General features: G+C 39.2%; 2 protein-coding genes across 2 annotated transcripts in view; one reads left to right on the top strand and one right to left on the bottom strand.

Annotated features, from left to right (window-relative positions):
* ANKRD27 (ankyrin repeat domain 27) overlaps nucleotides 1-6,391 on the top strand; it is a 79,283-nt gene extending 72,892 nt beyond the window's left edge. The window contains exon 29 of the mRNA XM_074968710.1: nucleotides 1,209-6,391. Coding sequence (XP_074824811.1) covers nucleotides 1,209-1,490 — 282 coding nt within the window. The 3' untranslated portion in view covers nucleotides 1,491-6,391. The remainder of the gene's footprint in view (nucleotides 1-1,208) is intronic.
* On the bottom strand, nucleotides 6,214-17,539 carry PDCD5 (programmed cell death 5). Its single transcript, XM_074968715.1, has 6 exons — nucleotides 17,402-17,539; nucleotides 15,016-15,056; nucleotides 14,388-14,449; nucleotides 12,722-12,813; nucleotides 8,760-8,831; nucleotides 6,214-7,285 (listed from the first exon to the last, which is right to left on the bottom strand). Exons 1-6 carry the CDS (start codon nucleotides 17,465-17,467, stop codon nucleotides 7,235-7,237), a joined length of 384 nt encoding a protein of 127 aa, XP_074824816.1. The 5' UTR covers nucleotides 17,468-17,539; the 3' UTR covers nucleotides 6,214-7,234.
* Nucleotide 17,540: the final 1 nt, after the last annotated feature.

Raw genomic sequence — 17,540 nt, 5'->3', positions numbered from 1 at the left:
ATGGCTCTTACATTATAAGCTAATGTGCCCATTGTTAGGGAGGGATTCTTTGCAAGTAATTAAGGCAGCAAACTGGGTGTTGGAACTCCTGAGTTCCATTCCCAGCTCTACCAGATTTCTTTTGTGACTTTGGGCAAGTCACTTAATCAGTCTGCCTCTGATTCCCCACCTGTAAAATGGAAGAATGCTTTTCTGCTTCATAAAGTTATGAGGCTTTGTAAAGCACTTCAAGATCTTCAAATGAAGATGCTCAATACGTTATTACTTCTAACCAATACTAACCATAATACATCAACGGTTTAGTTAACAGTGGGATTTCAGATTTTTGGTTGTGGATCAGGCAGTAGGTCATACCAAGATGGTGGTTTCCAAAAAGTTGATGTGTAAAAACGATATACAGCACTTCTGCCATGTGTGGCTGTTAAGCACTGATTTTACTAAAGCTTTGAGTTCTGAATTATTACAGTAGTTTGTATTTTGGAGATGCCCATTTTGAAATTTTTGGAAGATCTTGTTTCAGGAAAAGCTTTTGGTAATAAGGACTATTTCTAGTTATTCTTATTTATAGACATCTATCATTAATATACCTGGACTTTATTTTTAGTTACTTTAACTTCTGTAAAGTATCCAGTGTTCCAGGAGAACCACCCCTTTGCCAAGCAAAAAATAATCAAGAGGGGGAGGAGTAGGTGTGAAAAGGGGAAATTAAAATAGTTAAAGATGCAGTGAATAAAAGGGCGAGGCCTTGAGGAGAGCTAGAGAGACACTGTGGCAGACAAGGACCCTGTTACACCCTGAAGTCTCAACTGAGACCAGTGACAATTTGGGTGATCTCAATTGTCTTGGAGGGTAGAAATGGTGGTTGCTTAGGTCCTTGATTTAGAAAGGTGCTGTGGACAGAGCACTGAAAATGAGACCGCTTGAGTTTTATTCCCAGCTCTACTGGTGACTCTTTGTATAGCCTAGACAAATTACTTAACATCTCTGTACTTGTTTCTCCATATGTAAAATGGGGATAATGATTATGCTTCTTTGTAAAGCACTTTTAATCCTTGACTATATGCCCTAAGTACTTTTTGATAATACTGTATAATAAAAGTAGACCTTGGAATGAATTTGTAGGCTTATATTTAAAATGTAGTCTTTTGACTTTTTATAGCCAGAGAAATATAGTGCCTTTAACATGTACCATTTCTTTCTTCCCACAGTTAGCTATTAAGAGCTTTGATAAGACCAAGTTAAAACCTATTGACCAGATGTTGGACCAGAGCAAAGTTAAGATTATTGATGCAGAAAGCAGTGGTGAATCTGTGAAACAGGATGATGTGATAGATGCTCCTCTTAGAAGTAAACTAATGCACCGAAGACATACAGTTAGTGTGGCACTTTCAGCAGAGAACGTCAGTGATGACAGTGATTTATCCAACACAAGAGATCCAAGTATTTCGCTGTCAAAAGACTGTTCTGGTGACTTGCTATCAAAACACTAACAAGAAAGTGTAAATTTGCTGCCAAAAACTAAAGAAGGAGGTGGTGCCAGTTTCAAGATCCTCCTGCTGGGCATTAAAGAATTAAATGAAGCTTAGAAACTGTGCTTTCAAAAATAGATCATAATGATGAATCTTTAGCAGAGGCAGAACGTTCCCGTATGGCTTGCACTTTTGAAGACTATTGTGGAGACCCCTCCCCAGCCAATTTGTGACTGATTTCAGGAAACTGAGACATATTGAAATGTCCAAATATTTAGACAGAAAGAAGTGACTGTTTCCCATTCCACTATCAAAGCACTTATTAAGAAATTACTTATACAGTAGAGGAGAAAAAGGCTATATGGTACTTTCTAGCTACCCACTCCTGTTTTTTAAAAGGCATTTAATTTTTTCTTTTCAGTTTTTGTCCCTAAATTGGTTACATTATATTTATTGCCAGAAGGAATTCAAAATTCTCTATTTTTATTATAATGCCATGAACCACTATAGTGTTTATTTAATAGCATTTTAGAAATTAGTGTAATTTCTATGTTGCAACTAGCTATGGAAACAATCCTTAAAATCTACAACATGATGTAAAGACCTTTAAATGAGATGAACATGAACGGCAGTATCCTGCAGTCCCTATACAGACAAAGTGCCCACTGATTTCAGTGGGACATTTACCTGCATAGGCTCTGTAGGATCATGTATACTGGGGATGAAATAAAGTAAAATGCTCTCGACACAGAACAGCTTTGGACTGAAGAATGTTCAGATCCCAATTAAAATATTCATTTCTGTGCAGAAACGAGCATGCTTAACACACACAGAGTTGGCTTTTCCCCCGGAACAAATCAGACAAAACCACACACATTCACACCTCTGCACATGGGCAGAAGTCTACAGCTATTAGGTAAGTGATCTGGTAGGAAAAGTAAGAGTTTGCAGAAACTGGCTGCATGTTATCCTATTTTTAAAGGTGATCATTTTAAAGGATGCTCATAGATAACTAGATGTGGAACTTGTTTCTTAACATGTTTTCAGTTTAAATTTTTTTTTTAAAGTGTGAATTAATCAGAAAAAGACTTCAATAGCACAATTCAGGTTCTTGATAGTTTTGGTTTACACGTGGTCACATCCAATTAACATTGTTTCTTTTATAAAATAGTAATATAGACCATTTTGATTTTGTATAGTGGTATTGATAACATGCTTAGGGCACTGTGAAATTGGAGGACTTCCCATGTGATTGTTTTCAAATAGATTTTTAATGAGAGAGGTACAAGGTGCAGCCTGTGCACACCACTGAAAAAACACTCAGATGAAGGTTGCATGTATATTTTTCTAAATAATTTGGGTTCATTTAATATTCTAACTTGCCTTGGAGTTGTGCCAAATGTTGGAAGAGAAAAATAGTAAAAGTAATGATTCTTGAAACTGTTCTTAATTTTGACTACTCATTTAAAAACTGACCCCCTTTAGCACTTTCTTCTCACTTTTGTTGTTGTAACTTAATGTTTGACTATTTTACTTTAAGCCTAAGGATAGTTTAATTGATCTTTTGGAATAGTTACATTAAGTTTGGATGGCTTCCCCTTCCTCACCCCTTCCCCACACTGAACAAATGAACATGCTTTTCCCCCCTTGAGCTTTATTCTTTAGCCTAATATAAAGGCCTGCATATAAAAGGGAAAAAGTTACAGAAGCAGTTGGATTTAAACAGGATTATTTCCTCTTTCTAGATGACTTCTATGTATGTCCTTCCCTCTCTTCCCCATACGATACATTCTAGTTATAAACAACTTGAGAAAAAGGATGATCTTGTGCTTAAATTACAGCAGGAGACATGGATTGTGCTTTTTGTCCTCAAAACAGACTTTGAATGTGACCTATGGCAAATTCCTTATTGTTACTCTTTGTAAAACTGGGTTAATTTTACATAGGGTTGTTTCATGGCCAAATTTATTTTCTATAGAGTGCCTGGACATGTTTAGCTGGAAGGTGCAAGGTATCATTTGTAAATTTAAGATTAAAATATGGGTAAACTTATTTAAAGAGAAAGCTTGAGCACATTTTACAATTGATTTGTGGGGATTAACTTCAGTTTTTAATTAGCCAATCTTTTGTTTGAGAATGCTGTATCTGCCTACTTCAGTAAAAAATGAAGATCGACAATGAGATTCAGTTAATGAGATGCTTTTAATAGTTGCAATAGTATATTACTATCAAATATAAAAAGATATGGAAGTAAGAATTCAATGCAGCATATTCAAACAGTCCAAGTATATTTCATTAGGTATTTATTATAAATCTATTATGCGGACTAGCCTTGGCAACAAGATTTGTCATGTTGTTTATTCAGTAACCTCTCCTTTGGAAAATACACCTCTAATACTGCTCTTTTACTCCTTTTGGGGAAAAACTAGAGATAAATGTAAGTGGATCTGAAATTAACTAGTTACAACTTTTTAAATTTTGCTAGTAGCAAACTAGATGCAATTCCTAACAAATTTCAAAAGGGTACAATATACAAAATATACTGCAAAATACTTCATACTTCAAATCTATTTCTATGCAACTAATAAAACAGCTCCCATAATAGTATTTGTAATAAGCTTCAGCATTAATTTTTTTTTTTATTTGGCCTGAGTCTGAGCTATTTCCCAATCACTGTCTAACTTTTCATTTTCAGCCTTGTCTGTTGGGTTATTATTGTGATTGCCTCCCTTCTCAAAAGTTTCAGTAATCTTAACTCTCCCCTGTAGAAGTGAAAGTATCTCAGATACTTCCAATAGTAAGTAGTCCTGAGCATGGGTAACATGGATGGATGGTTCAAAACTGCTAGAGTGCTTCAGTTATCAAAACAGGGAGGCACTAAAATGACGTGGCACATTGAGCAAAGTTTTTGATGTTTGACTAGAACTGCCTAACCACTGATTGGTTGGGGTGTAGTTTTTTAAATACCAAGACGACACCTATGCTAAATTCTAGGTCATCCATCCATTAATATAGTGCAATACATACAGCAAATCACACCGAGCAAACCAAGACTTCCCCACCACAGCTCTTCCCCAAATACCTCTTCAAAACAATGGATTTGCAGTATGGTCTGCATGTGATCAAGTTCCTCTTGCTCTGAAACAGCATGTGTGAATTCTGAAGTCATCACCTCAGCAGTTCCTTCATACTGAAGATAGTCATTGCTGTTACTATGATCACACATGGCACAGAGAAGGGGCAGTCCTTCAAGTAAGCAGGTTCTAGGACATTTAGGGCACTATTTTTTTTTTATATATAAAACCCACCTATTTTTTCAGCTGAAATGGACAGGTCTGCACTATAATAACTCTCCTCTTTGATAAGTGTGAAACAGATACCTTTCACTCTTAATTTATAACCCAGTATGAGAAATATGACTGCTTCAGTCCCAAAATGATTCAAAGCTTTGCTGCTATGAAGCAAAGTTAAGTTGTGAGCAAAAGGCAGGGCCTGCTCACAGAATCTGGCAAGAACAGGACTGATATTGCAGAAATACATATTCCTAAGCAATGCTAGGCACAAGAACACACATTCAAACATTCCAGAAGGATGGTACCAGAACACCTCATACCAAGTATGATACAAACACCTCCCTGCAAAGATAACAGGAGCACACTGAGCCCTCCTAAAGATAAGGTCAGGATGATGGATAGAGATGTTTTGATCAAATCAACATGTACAAGGTAATGGATGGTAACAACCCATGTCAGGGGGCAGTAACAAATCACATCAGAGGAGCAATATGTAACTTGTTTGTATTGATGTATAAATGAAGTCTGAGGGAGTGTCTTTGGCTGGCTTAGGGGATAATGGAAAGTCCTGCCATTAACTGAGCTAGTCCATTGCAACAGCCATTTATTTGTTAGTGTATCTGTAACCTTTGAGGCAGGACATTAGGACCGTGCTTCAGTGACAATAAACCTGAATGAGTTCCTTCGCTACAAACGGATCTGTGGTTATTGGGCAGTGCGATCGAGATCTGCTGTGCCAACTGTCTGCGCAGAGCTGGGACAGCACACAGAGAAAACACACATGTAGCCAAACATCTAACAACGTCTCACCATACTAATCAGTTTCACTCTTCTGAGATGCAAGGAAATGGCTTAAACTGAAATTAAGTAAATTCAGTAGCATCTTAAACCTATCTAAAGGAAGATCCCTCTTTAATAATAATGAGATGGTTAATGTTGAGAAAGATGGGGAGCAGACTTAAAGAACACTTTTAACAGTTTACCAGTATACCCCACAACTGCAGACTAAAGCCCTGATATCATATGAGATTCAAATTGTACTGGGTTTTCACGTCTTTGACTTATTTACAATGAAAAAGTAGACATTGTTACTGCAAAAGCCAGTTTACTCTCTGAAAGGAGTCAAATAATTTTTTTTTTTTAACAGAACAGGCTTTTCTATTAACTACTCACTGCACTAAAATTAAATGTTTGGGTTTTTATTAACATGAAGAGTTGCACAGAGGTATCATCTTTGTAGAAGCTAAGCACTATAGCCTACAATTAAGTGCCATTTTAAATAAGGAAGTTGGTAATGTAGACTGCAAGTTAAAAATACAAAATTGACAAACACTAGTCGTACTAATCAAAGTTTTTACAATATTCACACAGATGGAAAAAACAGTCACTACTGCTCATACTTTTTTAAACAAAATTTTAATCAGTTCCAAACCATTACAGCTGGAATGGTGTACACTGTTGCTCTTAAATGACAGCAGAAAACAGTTCTTCTCTGGTAGTGAAATCTCTCCCCTTTTCACTTCCATCTTATCACACAAGATGTAACGGTATTTGTACCACAAATTTTCAAACTGTATATTCAAATAAGATGACAACACAGGGTCTGTTTTACTTTATGCATGCAAGTCACATGGAATTTAGAGCAGTTGCCTTTCCTTTTTTGACAAAAATAAACTCCAACCATTTGATAAATGGGAGAATAAAGAACATGTGTTACCAACTACCTGAATAGAGTTTATTACATTAGTTATCCAATTAAGTTTTAACCACAACTGAATATCCACTCTACTCAACTTTTTAACCTCATTCTGCAGAGACATCTCACCAGTGAGAGACAACTTGACAGTTTCCAGAAGGAACTGGTTCAATCAAACTACATGCTATGTACAATTTAATCCAGCAGACTACATGGTAAGATGTCCTCTCAAAGAACCACCTCTCTTCTCACCAACTGGTTCATCAGTTGTTCTATTCTGCAGACTCCAACAAAAGGTTCCACCAGTTTGAGAACCAGTGAGGTATTGGATAACCTTCCAACTAGAAGATATCTTGTTTCTGAATCAACTGTTGTGACATTGAGAGAGTTGACATTCTTGCAGTTCCCACCGCTGTTTGCAACCTAAGACACTTTTACTGCCCTCCCAAGACCTCTCTTATGGTAGCAATAACTTATGGAGTGGTAGGTGCTGATAGCATAGCTTACAGGCTGAGTGGGACAAAGGAAAGTTCATGCTAAGAAAGTGGTGAGAAAATCCATACCACGCAAGCCTCTACTACTACAAAAAGTTAAGCTATAAAAACCCTTCTCAAATTTTGTTTTACAGAACATGAGTTTGTTTATTTATTGACCTTTATCAAAAAAAGAATGCACAAAGCAAATACATATAAATGTTTTGTCAGAACTTTCAATTTGCCTATACCGTATGTTTTCTTTGCCTTTTTCCAGGCCGTGAAGCAATCTTACAGTAGCATTTAATCATCATCATCCTCTTCATCAGAATCCAGTACTTTTCTTCTGTTGAACTAGAAACAAACACAGTAAATTCAGTTTACAGCAACTCCTTCCAGCTTCAAAGATTGAAGACTCAAGTTAATCACTAAGGGCAAAGTTCTCAATGCTCATCCAAGTTAGTAGTCCACATGGGTGCTGTGTGGATGGAATCTAGAATCCTTCCCTCCCCAGCATGGCAACATGGAGAAAGGGCAGTGGGTAACTTATAGAATTGTAGCCACTACAGCTCATTGCTCCCTGTAAAAACATTTGTGACCAGCGGACCTATGTGGTTTGCAGGCCCTACAAACCAAGCCCACAAACCTTCCCCCTGAAACTCAGCTCCAATGTACAGGGCTACAGTCCCCAATACAGTATTTCTGAAGCCTGAATTCCCTATCTTATAGAATTATTATGGTTCTGCTGAGTTTTGGCCTCCCTACACATTTAGAAGAAGGAATCTTTATCTAAGTGTTTAAATAGCCTGTCAACTTTCCAGAACCTCTTATTTCTGCAGAAGTAATGCAGATTCACGGTGAGCATCACCAAGGGCAAAGACAATAGGAAAAATAGCTAGCACTAAAATACTGTCCACCTTCTGTGGTCAAAAGCTACTTCCATAGTTGAGTACTCTGTTGGTTACTTTAGTACTATTCAGGGTGGATAAAAAAAATTCTGTGATATAAATCAAAATTAGATTTAATTTAATACTCTAGTAAAATTAAATTTGAAATTAACCTACATTAAGGGCTAAACTTACCTAGTAATCATTACAAAAATAATTCAAGCAGTACATGTTTGCTGCCAAAGATTTAAAGAAAGTCAATCATCTGAACTGGTCACTGGCTAAGCACGTGGAACCACAGTTTGAAATCCAGAATCTGCTTTTAAAAGCAGTAGCCTCTTCTGCAGGTGCAGAGAGAATATTTTCTTTCAGTTTATTCCACTAACTCAATCCAATGACTAGCTAATGCAAAGTTGAGAAACCAACCAGGAGACGAAAGTGGAGGAAAGATAGTTTTCCTTTTCCAATTTATGAATAAAAATGAGGTATCAGAAGATCTACCAGTTCTAAAATCTTGAAGGCATGCTGGCCAGCTATAAACTACAGATACTTCCTTTGTTTAAAGAATCACTTTTAAATGCAAAACATGTTTTAATAAACTTATGTATTCTGTGCATTTAAGGTAGTTTTATTTAACAAAAAAAAATCTGAAAATGTTTTTTTGTGCAACTGATTGAATTCCAGTTTTCATCCAAATGTAACCTGACAAATCATGAGTAAAAAATGATCTAGTAAATAAATGCATACACTATTTTCTAACAAAAATGTAAAATTAAGAATCTAAATGTATTTTAAGCAGTTATATAGCTTAAACATACAAATAGTGTATCCATAGCATTGAATAGGTGCAGCAACTATTGTTGGCCCTAGCCTTTTATTTTTCTGCATTGTCTGATAACAGGTTTGAATCAAGTTTACGCTGCCTTTGGAAAAAACCTTACCTTTACTGTTGTTTTCTTTTCTGTTTGCTGGCTCACTTTTTCAAGTATTTCTATCAACCCTTGTTCTGATACCTAGAAAGGCAGAATAAAAGCCACAAACTATTTGGAGAAGTGGCTTAGACTCAAATAATTGAATCTAGTACAGTTGTTCTCTTGCTTCCCCTTCCCCATTTGTGTGCTTGCAAAGGTGTTCAATTGACTATTGAGACTATAACATACTGTTTAGTGGCTCACATGCTAAAGAGACTGATTACCAATTAGGGCTGTCAATCACAGCTAACACACACAATTAACTCAAAAAAATTAATGATTAAAAAAAACTAATTGCGATTAATCGCAGTTTTAGTCACACTGTTAAACAATAGAATACAACTGAAATTTATTAAATATTTTGGGATGTTTTTCTACATTTTCAATTATATTGATTTCAATTACAACACAGAATGCAAAGTGTAAAGTGCTCACTTTATATTTTTATTACAAATATTTGCATTGTAAAAGTGATAATAGTATTTTTCAATTCACCTAAAACAAGTACTGTAGTGCAATCTCTTTATCATGAAAGTGGAATTTATAAATGTAGATTCTTTGTTACATAACTGCACTCGAAAACATAACAATGTAAAACTTTAAAGCCTAACAAGTCCACTCAGTCCTACTTCTTGTTCAGCCAATTGCTAAGACAAACAAGTTTGTTTACATTTATGGGCGATAATGCTGCCCACTTCTTAATTACAACGTCACCTGAAAGTGAGAACAAGCGTTCAAATGGCACTGTTGTAGCTGGCATTGCAAGATATTTACGTGCCACATGCGCTAAAGATTCATATGCTTCTTCATGCTTCGGCACTGTTCCGGAGGACATGCTTCCAAGGTAAAAAAATAATTAATTAAATTAGTGACTGAACTCCTTAAGGGAGAACTATATGTCTCCTGCTCTGTTTTACCAGCATTCTGACATATATTTCATGTTATAGCAGTCTTGGATAATGACCCAGCACATGTTCGTTTTAAGAACACTTTTGTGACAGATTTCTGTTACAAATCTTCCTGAAGCGTCAGTTGATCAGGCTGAGGCCACAGGATCTTTAAGGGAGGAGATGACCTAACACACCAAATGTCTAAGTTTTAAAGTTTTATTGATAAAATAATAAAATAACAGCGGAGAGTGATGGGTGCTCCCCACGTCACACAGAGGAAGGAAGAAAGCGTTAGCGCCCCAAGCCCTAACCCACATTCATACACACGTACTACCCGAAGCTGGCCAGGGCTGGGTGTAACGTAAGAAGAAGGGGGGTGGGGTGGGTGGACAGAGTTCTTGTCCTGGACCCAGGTCATCCAAAATCCGCTGCAAATCTCCAAATTACTCCAGCTCTCAGGAGGGTTTTAAGTCATGGGCTCCTTTGGGGGTATTCCATTCCGCGACCTCTGTTCCTGGTGCTCTTTGGGCCAATCCAAACCGGCTTTCTGTGGTCTCCTTCCCTTTCCCAAAACACCCCAGCTTCAGGGACGCCTGGTTCAGCTCCCCCTCTTGTTGCCTCGTCTATGTTTTCAGACTGCAGCCCTGGGCTTTGTTTTCTTCTTTGCTGGCCTTGCTGTCTTGCAGGTGCATGTCTGTGCAGTTGGATTTTCTCTCTCACAGCTGCCCGGTCAACTTTCAAGCCCCCATCTTTCTCAGCTCGCAGCCAAACGTCAGCTGTGAGCTGTGACCTTGGGCTGGCTGGGGCCAGTGTCTTATCTTTGAATTGAGCTAGCTGAAGTGTTGAATTAACTCGTTCTCTGCTCTCTTCTTCTCGGCCTCTCGTACCCTGTAAAGAAAACTTCCACTCCCCACTCGCACACCTTTGACCCTCCCCAAAATGCTTTGCCATGCTTGCAACAGTGTTAGCAATATACAGTGTTGATCTGCCTTCCCAGGGGACTCCCTGAGGGGAGGGGGCCATTGGGTTGTGACACTTTCAGTGCAAATCTGACAAAATGCAAAGAAGGTACCAATGTGAAATTTCTAAAGATAGCTACAGCGCTCAACCCAAGGTTTAAAAATCTGAAGTGCCTTCCAAAATCTGTGAGGGATGAGGTGTGGAGCATGCTTTCAGAAGTCTTAAAAGAGCAACACACTGATGCGGAAACTACAGAACCCAAACCACCTTCTCCTGGTGGCATCTGACGCAGATGACTAAAAAGAACATGCATCAGTCTGCACTGGTTTGGATAATTATCAAGCAGAACCTGTCATCAGCATAGACGCATGTCCTCTTGAACGGTGACTGAAGCGTGAAGGGACATATGAATCTTTAGCGCATCTAGCATGTAAATATCTTGTGATGCTGGCTACAACAATGCCTAGTGAATGCCAGTTCTCACTTTCAGGTGACATTGTAAACAAGAAGCGGGCAGCATTATCTTCTGCAAATGTAAACAAAATTGTTCGTCTGAGCGATTAGCTGAACAAGAAGTGGGACTGAGTGGACTTGTAGGCTATAAAATTTTACATTATTTTTAAATGCAGTTTATTTGTATATAATTCTACATTTGTAAGTTCAACTTTCATGATAAAGAGATTGCACTACAGCACTTGTATTAGGTGAATTGAAAAATACTATTTTTTTGTTTTTTACAGTGCAAATATTTGTAATCAAAAATATAAAATGAGCACTGTACACTTTGTATTCTGTGTTGTAATTGAAATCAATATATTTGAAAATGTAGAAAACATCCAAAAATATTTAAATAAATGGTATTCTATTATTGTTTAACAGTGTCGTTAATCATGCAATTAATCATGATTAATTTTTTTAATCGCTTGACAGCCCTATTACCAATGCGATATTACTGCCTCTAGAAGATATTCCTGTAACAAGTTACAATATGGCTCACAGAAATTTGCAGCATTTCTGTACCAATGACAGATATTTTTAAGGACTACTTATCCACAGTAACTTGTTTTCAGATCTTATTGCCTCAAAAAGCCCTGCTGCAGGAGTCATGGTCCTGGACAGTTATAGATTAAGTGCAATTTCCTCAAGCCCTGTGTTTCATTTACAGGGAGTGTAAAAGTCCTGTGTCCTCTAGTAGTCCCTTAGTTCCCATCTACCTCCAGAAGCCTTAATTAAAGCTGCTTTCTGGAGTGGGGAGAGGCTTCCCTCAGAAGTCAGGCTGAGAAGCACTGCCCTCCTAAAAATCAGCATTTGGTCTCGCTGCACTATTGAAAGAACAGTCATTTGTGAATTGAACTCTAAGTACCAACCCTAAATGTTTTGGATAACACACTGTAGATTCACGGGGCTACCATCCAACTAAACGAGTGAACCCTGATGGTGAGACACTAGAATGTCCACTAGTTCTCAATGACTAGTTACATGATCTTATTCACTTAGACTTACAGCCAATGCTCTTAACATTCAGGGTATAGAAACTTCCCTTCCCCAGGATGCTTATGGTACTTTGGGAAGCCACCCAGGTAGCAAAATTGATTAAGATGAAAATACAATACAGTTTTATCACATTTGAGGTGAAGCTTAAGGTAGCCCCTGTCTTTGTGGAAGCTGGTATAATGTGGATTAGCTGTCAGTACCTGCAACTCTGGAATTTCCAGCTGAGTCAATGGCCTCTGTGGAGGCAATGTCACAAAGGAGAACAAATGCTTTAAATTGCAAGGCTGACTGTCTTCCTGGGCATTAAACTGTACTCCTCCACTCCAGAAAAGCACTTCAGTTTAAGATAGCTAAATCATAAATGTTTTTAAAAAAGTGTGGACAGTGTTTGCATACAAATGTACACACACACACACAGTTTAAGGATTTGAGAATCACTCAGATACATGCTGTAGCTCACACCGTCACATGTAATACAAAATTTTATACACTTCAGTGTTAAATTTCTCAGTTTGTTTCATTGGGAACACTTGGTTTGAAAGTGACCAGGCAAACAAGAGCTAGAGTAACATAAAAAATTTAACTTACCTTCCCACCTAGCTGTCCAAATCTTGCCATCTGTATAAGGTAATTTTCTACAGCTTTTGCCTTTTCTGGCTTCACAAGTGCTAAATTGCTTACTGCAACAAAAATAGGCACTGTTCATTTTTGTATTTTACCTCCATCTACAATACAACAGAAGTGAATGAGGTACTGTACAATTTAGTCCTAAATTCATGCTAGGGTATGAAAGAACCATGAATTGAAGGGAATAGTTTTAATTTATACAAAACTGCAAGACTCTCCAACTATGCTCCTTCTAAAAATTTGTTAGGGGTTCAAATCTCTTACTATCTACAAGAAGGCAACCCTACATACTTACCAGTGTTTCATCCTGCTACTAAATTTAATGCTGCAGATCAATAACAAGGCCACATTCTTCTACCAAGCACCACCTCCATTTTTAATACATACAAATTAAAATCTTGTTATGGGAAATTGGCAATGGACGAAAATGCCTTTCACTCCTAGGTACTGGTTCAAATCTAAATTAAATCAGTTGTGACCAATTTGTTACCACTTTATATAGATGGTCTTTGGCATACAAATAAGTTGGTAGTCTACAGTACACAGGTCGACATAAGGCAGCTTATGTTGACCTAATTCTGTCAGTGTACACACTACAGCCTTCCTCCCACCAATGTAAATGCCCTACTACACCAACATAACAAGTCCACCTCCACGAGAGGTGTAAGGCTTATGTTGGTGTAGTTAGGGCGACAGTATTTGTGTAGACACTGCATCCCTTACATCAGCTGTCTTGTCAATTTCATGGCAAGAAAGTCAGGCAGCTATAGCCCAGCTGCTCCCCGACTCCCAGATGGAAGCCAGGGTGAGAAGCCCGGATTCCAGCAGGCACCACTTGGGCAGCCTTGTCCCCAGTGGAGAAGGGGGAGAGGGCAGCCTGCCAGGAGCCTGTTGGGCAGCCAGGCTCCTGGCAGGGAGCTGCCAGCAAAGCTGAGATACCGGGCTCTCAGCTCTCTACACTCCCCCTCTTAGGTTGGTGGAAGCACTCCTGGTGAGGACGCGCCACCAACCCTTGGAGGGTAGTGTGGACATGCACCACCACAGTAATTACTGCGGTGGCTGTAAATTAAGGTAATATAGGTCGACTTAGGTTTGTATTGTAGACATACCCTCAATTTACTAATGAACAAACATCCGTATCACAAAAACTCCTCATGACAACTCTCATCCTTGCATGCAGTCTTGGCAGAGACCCTGATTTATTCTCTCATTCCTAGAGCTGAGCCCCTCTAAATAAGGGTTAAGATACACTGATGCATAGGGATGTTGGCACTTCTGCTTGCTATGCTTTTCACATGCTCTCCCCATAAACAGAGAAATTCAGACTAAGCAGGCTATCAATTTGGCACCTTTCACAAGCACAAATTCACTAATTCCTGCTCCCACTAGAATAAACCACCACATCTGAGGATTTGCTTTTCAGCATGTGTGTATTCATGATCAGTTTTTAAAAAATATTATTGATTTGAAAATCCACAGCATTAGTCTGATTATTTTTCCATCATCAGAGATGAAATAAAAGAATGCATTTATCTCCTATGCATTCTATTTAAGGCCTTGATTTAGGGGGACATAATACAGTACAAATGAGAATTTTTATTTAATGGCAAAATACATGGATGCTTACATCTGGCACGAGCTGCTTGATCGAGCACTTGAGCTAAAATGCTATTTCTCATCTCTGCCTCCCTGTAATGAAAATTCAGTTACACAATAGAACTACGGTTTCAAGCATCAGACATAGCATCTTGCAAGATGACCAAGTCTGCTGAATACTTTGTATTATCAAAACAAAAAAATTATTTTTAAGGACTAAAAGTCATATCATTCAAGTAGGTACAGATGCTACGTATGACAGATTAACACAAAAATGAAGAAAATTTAATGTTTATCTGAGGTGTAGGAAAAGAATGTTTTTAGAGATTGTAAAAACAAAAAAACCCCAAAAAGCCACAACACCCGACAAAATCAAACTAAAGATTTGATCCAGTTCCCACTAACAGGCACAGGTTCTAAATAATTTAGGGCCCAATTCCAAGCATCTGTGGCAAAACTCCCAAATTTTGCATAAGTGAAGAGCCAAAGATAAAACCCCTTGACTTATTAGCAGTTGATTTACTGGCTGTTCTATAACAAAATAACCCAGTTTAGTGTTTCAAGGAACTGCAATTAATGTTTAAAAACATAAACTGATAGAAATTCAAAACCATTTGACTATGAATATGCTACCTAAAATCAACAGCTCACATTCATACCTCTGTTTGGTTTCTTGTTGCGTTGGATCACCAGAAGGGTCCTGTAAGACAAGAATTACATAAAAACTTTAGGTTTCAGAGTAACAGCCGTGTTAGTCTGTATTCGCAAAAAGAAAAGGAGTACTTGTGGCACCTTAGAGACTAACCAATTTATTTGAGCATAAGCTTTCGTGAGCTACAGCTCACTTCATCGGATGCATACTGTGGAAAATACAGAAGATGTTTTTATACACACAGACCAAGCTTATGCTCAAATAAATTGGTTAGTCTCTAAGGTGCCACAAGTACTCCTTTTCTTTTTATAAAAACTTTAGCAATCCCTTTAGAAAACACTCAGTGCAGGATGTCAGATCTTAGTATTTCACTGGAATTTAAAATAAGCCGGCTAAAGCGAAATTATCTGCCTGACCATGGTTAAGAGAGGCAAGGTGGGCGAGGGAATATCTTTTATTGGACCAAATTCTGTTGGTGAGAGATACAAGTATTTTGAGCTAAACAGAACTCTTTCCCAGACCTGTGGTACTCTTGAGTACCTTTTCCAGACCTGAGAAAGAGCTCTGTGTAGCTCAAAAACTTGTCTCTCTCACCAACAGAAGTTGGTCCAATAAAAAAAAATATTACCTCTCTCACCTTGTCATTCTAATATCCTGGGACCGACAAGCCTGCAACAATACAATTACCATAGTTTAGACATTGAGAATGTAAAGTGCCTGCTCCAACAGATGAGTTATCCATGGTTGTTTGTCCTGGTGGAGCAAACTTGTACCCTAATCCTGCAACTGGATTCGCCCAGGTAAAGGCAGTTGCAGGTTTGGGGCATAAGGCCAGCTTTGTGATCTTTGAAGGCAGAAGGGTGAGCTTACCAACAGCCTGCCGTAGATCATAGCTACAGACATCAAACTCCCTAAATTAGGCTTGCAATTAAAGTTGAAATCTTCAAAACTCCCAACCTATGAACAAACTACAAGCAGCAGCAACAGTGGTAACCTGTCTAGAAAGGGTTTTGAAAGTGTTGCTTTCTAAACAATTTGTAAAAGTCTGTCTTCTCTCCTACGTAACAATTTTGTTTGCAATTTTTCAAAATAAAATTATGTACATAATACAGTAGCCCTGTTCTATTTTAACAGAATGTTTTATTCAAAGAAAGTGATTTCACAGGTTACATCTCTTCAAGTTCTTTTCCCAGCCTGTTAATTTCTTAGAAGAAAGTTATTAAACACAGATTAATGGAAGAGGAAGAAGAATCAGACGTGATTAAAGCAGATTTCCATTAGTTACACTGTACATGAATAGTTCCTTTGGCCATCCCATTACCCAATTTGGTATTTATATTCCCCTGCCAAGTATTTCACAAAGACAATGATATATAAGTTATTCTATAACTCCAGTTTCTTAAAACCCTTCTAGCAATGCAGGTTTGCTTCCGTTTACTCTTTTAATTCATTCAATACGTCAGTTCTGAAAAACACGGACTGGCCTTTCAGAAAACCAAGGGAACCGTGCAACATGTCTGCTGGTGGTGAAAGAAGAGACAGATACTGCTTGGGCACTGGGTGGAGGACCAAGGGAACAGGAGTTGAAATAGGGTGGGGAAACTGCCCAGACGAGCTCCTTGGAGCCTGAATAGGGGAATGGGGGCTGCTGGTGTTTGTTGGAAGTGATGAGGGGTAGGGCAGAGAGCCGCATGGGCCCTGAAGGAGAGGGGGAGGCTGGCAAAAGGCCATCTGGGTTACAAGGACTGGGCATCAGGTGTCTGGAGAAGCTGTCTGGTCCCTGGGGAGGCAGATAAGGTGTGGAGGGAGTGGTCTGGGCCCAGGGTGTATGGGTGGGCTAAGGGGACCACCTTTGTCAGATGAAAATAATGGTCGCTTTATTTTAAAGGTCATTTTAGGGAAACACCATTTCCCTTAGCCTATCTAGTGTTTTTCTCCCAAGTGTACTTTTCTACTTCCTTCGTGTACACGATGCAATTATCATAACATTCAATTTAATGTTTAAAATGGTCAAGGGACCTCCTTTCAAATAGGGGGCAGCAAGTCACCCTAATCTGGGCCCTGGGGAGGCTGAGCGGTGCATGGGACCCAGTGAAGGGGGGCTGTCGAGGCTAGCGGAGGGGACCGGAGAGGGGTGTCGGGGGAGCTTTTGGGCCCGAGCAGGGAGACTGTCAGGGCCCTGGGGAGCGGTGGGCTGAGAGGAGTTGCCAGGGCCGTGGGGTGTAGGCGGGCTGAGGAGGCAACGGTGGGGGCTGTCGGGTCCCCGGGGAGGGGGGCTGAATGGGGCTGTCGGGACCGGAGGAGAGGAAGCTGAGGAGGTAGCGGTGGGGGCTGTCAAGGCGGAGGGGGAACTAGTCCATGGTGCGTGTCCACGAGCGGTGCCAGCCCCTTACCCCATGCTTAGCCTGCAGCTCAGTCAGCCGCTGCTTGCGGAGCGCCTCCAGCTCCTCGTCCGCCATGGCTGGGGGTGGCGAGGGGGTGGGACAGCGCGGGGTAACCGGCGGGGCCGCTCACTACACAGTGCGCATGCGC

The sequence above is a fragment of the Natator depressus genome, chromosome 12 (genome assembly GCF_965152275.1).
Source record: "Natator depressus isolate rNatDep1 chromosome 12, rNatDep2.hap1, whole genome shotgun sequence".
Taxonomy (NCBI): Eukaryota; Metazoa; Chordata; order Testudines; family Cheloniidae; genus Natator; species Natator depressus.
Note: the sequence above shows the minus strand (reverse complement) of the source record. Positions and strands in the feature narration are given on the sequence as shown.